The 6,000-nt window shown below is 41.7% G+C and overlaps 1 protein-coding gene across 5 annotated transcripts in view; it reads left to right on the top strand.

Annotated features, from left to right (window-relative positions):
• The first annotated feature begins 415 nt into the window (after positions 1–415).
• Positions 416–6,000, top strand: part of nrg1 (neuregulin 1) — a 47,100-nt gene continuing 41,515 nt past the window's right edge. For 4 of the 5 annotated variants that reach the window (XM_015974446.3, XM_015974437.3, XM_015974430.3 and 1 more), the window contains exons 1-2: positions 417–812; positions 912–1,926. In XM_015974446.3, the coding sequence (XP_015829932.3) occupies positions 1,194–1,926 (733 nt within the window). In that variant the 5' untranslated portion in view covers positions 417–812; positions 912–1,193. Of the gene's footprint in view, positions 813–911; positions 1,927–6,000 lie in introns of all 5 variants that reach the window. The other variant, XM_070552159.1, reaches the window with a different exon arrangement.

Raw genomic sequence — 6,000 nt, 5'->3', positions numbered from 1 at the left:
TTTCATGACACAGCATAACTATTTAATAATGAATATTGCAACTTTTTTCAAATTCCTCAGCACATTTTTGCATGCAGGCATGTTAAATGTGTCTTATAAAATAACAGCTAAAATGGAGAAGTCCTTAAGTACATGTACGCACACACACACACACACACACACACACACACACACACACACACACACACACACACACACACACACACACACACACCAGATCATGTGTCTGTCTGCTTCCTCGCTGCTTCCCTTGATAGAAAACACACCCTTCCAGTATAATCAATGAGGAGTAGTGCTGGAAGGGGTGGCTACAGCAGTTTGCCTGTCTCTGATTTGCTGACATGTGCTTTAATTGGATCAAGTAGGAACTTGCTAAGCTGCATGCTTTGTACTGGGATTGGGAGCAGCCTGCAAAGACAGAGGAAGTGAGGCAGAGAGGGAGGAGGCTACAGGCTGCTCTGAGCACCACTTGGAGAGAAAAGACTGTAAGAGGAGGAGTGACGGAGGAAAAAAGGGGAGTATCCATTCTTCTCTCAGCCTCTGTGCTACTGCAGCCCCCCTCCCTCTCACTCTTCGGATCTTTTTCTTTCCCTTTTTTCCTTACTCATCCGTTTCTGTAGCTGCACTGACAGGAAGGGCACCTGCCGCTCTCTGATGATTCAGCCTTTAAACTGCGTGGAGCACTTTGGACACGACAGCATGTTCCTCTTGCCACTGCAGTGCTCTGCCATCCTGTCCTTGACGATACAGTTGCTGCAGCTGGCCCATCTAGTCGACACCGCCCCTTCTCCTTCTGCTGCTAAAGTGTTCAGGTGAGTCTGTGCTACTTTTCCACTAATGCTCAGAACTGTATCACAGAAATGATCAAAGTAATGCTATTTTCTTACAAGACATATTTTTTTTACTTGCAGATAATCCGACTATCATAAAATCACATTATTGCAGTTATTTGTAAGAATGTGCAAAGTACCCTTTGCTTGTGGACACGGGCCATCTCTGTATGTCTGAACTGCTGTCAAGCTTTTACTCTCTGAAGGACATTTGATTTTTTTTTTTCCCATCCCTTGAATTCGACACTCTGACTCTGCAGCCTCATGTTGGAAAACATACTCCGGGTGGCGGGCAGCAACTGTGTAATCCTCTGTTTTAATAGGTGAAACGTTCAAAAATAATTATTCAAGCAGTCCAAAAGGATGACTGAGGGAGTGGAGGACTCCTCTGCAGGGCCAGCTCCTTCTCCTGGAACAGTCTCCCCCACTGGCCCTCCTGATGCAGGACTAGTCCCAGAGGAGAAACCAGAGGAGAAACCAGAGGAGAAACCAGAGGAGAAACCAGAGGAGACGGAGGCAGCTGGCGAGAGTGGGGATGAGGATGTAAAGGGGCTTCCAGAGGAAGGTGGTGGTGATGGTGATGAGGAGCATGAAGGCGATTTGGAAAACGGGGCCTTGCCAGCAACCTGCTGTGTGTGCATCGAGATGGGACAGATAAACCAGTGCCTGCGATCTGAAAAAATCTGCATTCTGCCCATCCTAGCCTGTCTGCTTAGCTTAGCCCTTTGCACAGCTGGACTCAAATGGGTGTTTGTGGATAAGATTTTTGAGTATGAACCACCCACTCACTTAGATCCCAAACCCATCGGACAGGACCAGTTTGTCATATCAATTAACCCCACGCTTGGAATTACTGTGTCAATTCCTCATTCAGCTCCCTCTTCGGTTTCACTTACCACAACCATCGCCATTACATCAGGACATCCGGAGGGTTTTGTGAATGAAAAATCTACAACTGGGAAATTTGTGCCTCAGTCTCCACAAGTGACATATCCTTCTGTTACGCTCAAATACAACACTGAACGATCTACAGGTCCAAAGCAAAGTCCCCACCCTCAGACAACACAGGAGATAAACAACATAATCCAAACCCTTTGTAAGTATCTAACCTTTCATTTGATTTTATTATTTTTTAATTGGTCGTTGACATTAAGGTTCCGACTGGAAAGCAAGGATGGGCTGGTGACTCGGGCTAATCTTCAAAAGTCACTTTCAGCAATCTAAACACAAATGTACTCCTGAGTGAAAATGTTTAAAATCATTTTGTTTTCTCTTTAAATCACAGATATTCACTCAGATCAGAATTTAAAGTAAACTTAGTGTGCTGTGGAGAGCTTTGACGGATTCTTCCTGTTGTTGTTCTCTCAGCTGTTAGAGGAAACTTCCATGAACAAACAGGTTGAGACTCGCAGAGTTTACATGAGGGCCCATGGCTCAGTCTCTTTGCTACCACAAGTAGATGTGCAGGAAATACGTATACATGTGAAAAAGGTTCCATTTGCATTTTTGGATGACAGTACAAGATTATTTGTAGGTCCTGTAGAAAAAAATAATGTTTCATTAGGCTATTTACTTGTGTGTGTGTGTGTGTGTGTGTGTGTGTGTGTGTGTGTGTGTGTGTGTGTGTGTGTGTGTGTGTGTGTGTGTGTGTGTGTGTGTGTGTGTGTGTGTGTGTGTGTGTGTGTGTGTGTGTGTGAGAGAGAGAGAGAGAGAGAGAGAGAGAGCGTCTATTCTCAATCGCCTGTCTGTGAGTCTAGATGATATTTTGTGATTACACAGAACAAAGCCCTTTTAGGTCATGTAAGTGGTTTACAGATGTTGTCTAACAGCTGTTCTAAACTTTGATGATCAGCCTCAGTTTGTTATGACTTTTCTTAGCTAGTCACAGATTAAACATTAGTAACGTACTGATAGAAAGGTGCCCGCCACAAACACATATTAACGAGTGGGACTAGATACACAGAAGTACTCCACACCTCCGGTATGCACCTCCAGTCATGCTGAGCCATTGTGGTATACATGTATGTGGTTCAGCACCCGATAAACATGTTGGTCACACCTGATCACCACTCCCATCTGAAAACAGGCACATGTCACTAAAGCCAGGACAGAAATAATGCAGACGAAGATCCTATTTAAGGGCCTGTATCACCGTTCCAGAGCAACAATAGGCACAATGATAGAACATCACCGTCTGCACTATTGAGATGTCATTTGTTGTGAAATATAAGCTATTTTTGTGACCTCTCCTTAAACTTGGAAACAAGATGCTTGGATTCGATGAAACCTTGTCTTTGTCCATGTGAATTCAACAGTTGTACACAGCTGCAGACCTGGAGATCACAGGTTCACGCCAACATGTCCCACCCAGAGATTGTTGAGCCCCCCCCCACTACAACCTTGATTATTCTTTGTCAGAGGGGTGATCAGCTAACACACACACACACCTACACACACCACTCGTATAAAGAAACGGTGGCTGAGATGGCAGCCGATACGGAGCCTAAGTCTCCTCCCTTTCCGGTCGGTTCATGGTTCCCTGAAAGAACAAAAAAATTTATGCAAGTCAACGGAGATAAAAGAGCTATACCTGCTTTGCCTTTCGCCCTGGATCGCACATGTTGTACTTCTACTGAAAGGAAAAGTGATGATGTGCGTTTCATCCAGGCCCGTACTTAAAGATGTATTAGCTTGTAAAAATTAGTAATTAATATGACAACAAATCAGACATTGGCACATTGCAATTATGGCATCACCACAGGATCTCCTCTCCCCTAGCATAGCTGCTACTTACCACATGGCCAGATTTATGATGGCTGCTTCCTTCTGAAAGAAGGATTCGATGCTTGCTAAACTTACAGCCATTTTTCCTCTGCTTTTCTCCGTGTCTGGTTTAACGACGTCAGTTTGGTGATATGCATTTGTAGTCCTGGACAAATTTTCACACAAAAATAACCTTTGCCCCTGTTCGAAAATAAGCGCTTTCTTGGTATCAGAATGTGTTCATGGCTCATAAAACACAGGATTAGAAAATAGCTTTTGTAGTCCCATTGTCTTGCGTTAATAGCTTCGTTCTTCAGGGGGAGTGACTCAGGCTCCCTGTTCCCAGCCTGAATTATTGTCCAAATCTGCCCTGATGCTCACCCACAAAATGTTATACCCATTTAACGAGCAGCTTGCAGTTAGCATTTTGTTTCTACTCTCAGCTCTTTTTATCCATCAGGTGGTTTTAAAAGTTAGAATGGTGCCATTCTGAATAGGGAATCCTAGAGTTTTTTTGCCTGGGCCACTAATGGAGAAATTACTGATTTTGGAGGTGAACAGTAAACATGACACTTTTGACTCAAAAATGAAACCCTAATATCACAGAATGCTTGAAAAAAAATTTCAGATTCTACGAGATCAAAAGCTGGTTTGAATGGAAGTCAATGGAACGTTTTTGTCCTGAAAAGGCACAAGAGGATGATGAATTTTAAATTTGCTGATAAACAAAAATGGATGAAGCAAAAAATAAAATAGATTGTCACATTCTTGATAATTCCAAGGCTGATTTAAAAAATATATTTCAGTCGCCCAACAGATTTTAATGTAAAACATCTTGCCTTTTGTCTGCGTTTTTGTCATTAAAAATTTGCATCACATAATCAAGCTGGCATATAAAAGGTTACAGTTTAGATAATTATTCAATATTTGATTGCTTTGTTCAGATCTGAGGCTGATCACAAGGTTTATGCAAAAACAACAGAAAAAATATTGCATAATTTTTATTTTTGCTGTTTTTAGAAGTGCACATTTTTGTTCTTAGTGGCACAAAATGGTAGCGAATTTTAAATCTGTTGCTACTAAAAACTATTGCAGCAAAAATTTTATTCTTTAAGATATTTCATAACATAACCAAGACTGATTTGCAATAAATGCCCCAGGCAGGAAAAGAAAAATGTTATTTTTGAAAATAACTCGTGTTTTTTAATTTTTTATTTCATAAATTACAGCAATGACATTGAGTAATCAAACTTGCATTTCAAGGATTACATTGTGATTTGATCAAACTGCACATTTCAGTGTGGCCTTTTATATGGGCAGTCTGAGGCACACCTGTACATCCCTGCAAACAGTCAACGTCGCATGGACGTGCAGATCATGTCTTTATTGAGTCTGTCGGTCCAGACCATGTCTGTAGGACGTCCAAACTAGGTCTTTGCACAGTGGGATTATTCATGCTGTCAATTCGGCCCCTTGATATGCCACACCTGTGAGGTGGGATGGGTTATTTTGGTGTGGCAAGGGGGAGAAACAAGGGCTCGGGCGGGATTTGATGCCAAGACTTCCGTGTGAGTCACAATACTAACCAGTCAGCCTAAGGGACATCCCCCTGGCCAAGTAACCAGGGTGCATGATCAATCAGGATACAGTGACAGGATGCTCACCCTGTCACATTGGTAAAGGGAAAGTGCTCACTAACACACATGTAGACAGGTTTCAGAACGATATTTGAGAGTCATACATTGTGCATGTAGAAAAATTTCAGATGCTTGAGCTCAGCACATGAAAATATATTTATGGCTCTTTTATCTTTATAAATATGTGTGTGTGTGTGTGTGTGTGTGTGTGTGTGTGTGTGTGTGTGTGTGTGTGTGTGATTTAATATTCATACAATCACTTAATTACTTAATTCAACTTCATTCTCATAATTTAATGGAAACCAGATTTGGTTTTGACGTAACTAAAATTGTTGATCAGGATTCATTGAAGCGAATAAAATGCGCCAAGGAGTGAGTACTTTTATTGGCATTGTCTGTACTCAATTTACAGATAACTGGGACTCCATCTTTTACACAGATGTGATATATTTCTCCGTAACCAATAATTAGTTACTCCGTAGAAGCAATGGTGTCCATTCATTAATCCTAAAAATTAAACTAGATGCTTTGAATGAGATATGGACAACTACACTTTGAATACACTGTCATTAAAGAAAAGGTAAAGTCGCTGGTTAAACAGCAAAGACAGGAGACAATCTCTTTTTGCTGTAGGTTGGGGTTATGGATGCATGTCTGCTGCTAGGAAATTATCTGTCAATAATTGTTGCTTCTTCCAGGAATGATTTATTAGCAAGAGACCGTCTGAATGCCGCAGCTGGGTCTGCATGTGTCTGTATGTACTTATTATT

Source organism: Nothobranchius furzeri, chromosome 6 (assembly GCF_043380555.1).
Source record: "Nothobranchius furzeri strain GRZ-AD chromosome 6, NfurGRZ-RIMD1, whole genome shotgun sequence".
Lineage (NCBI taxonomy): Eukaryota > Metazoa > Chordata > Actinopteri > Cyprinodontiformes > Nothobranchiidae > Nothobranchius > Nothobranchius furzeri.
The sequence above is the reverse complement of the archived record's forward strand: the minus strand, read 5'-3'. Positions and strand labels throughout refer to the sequence as shown.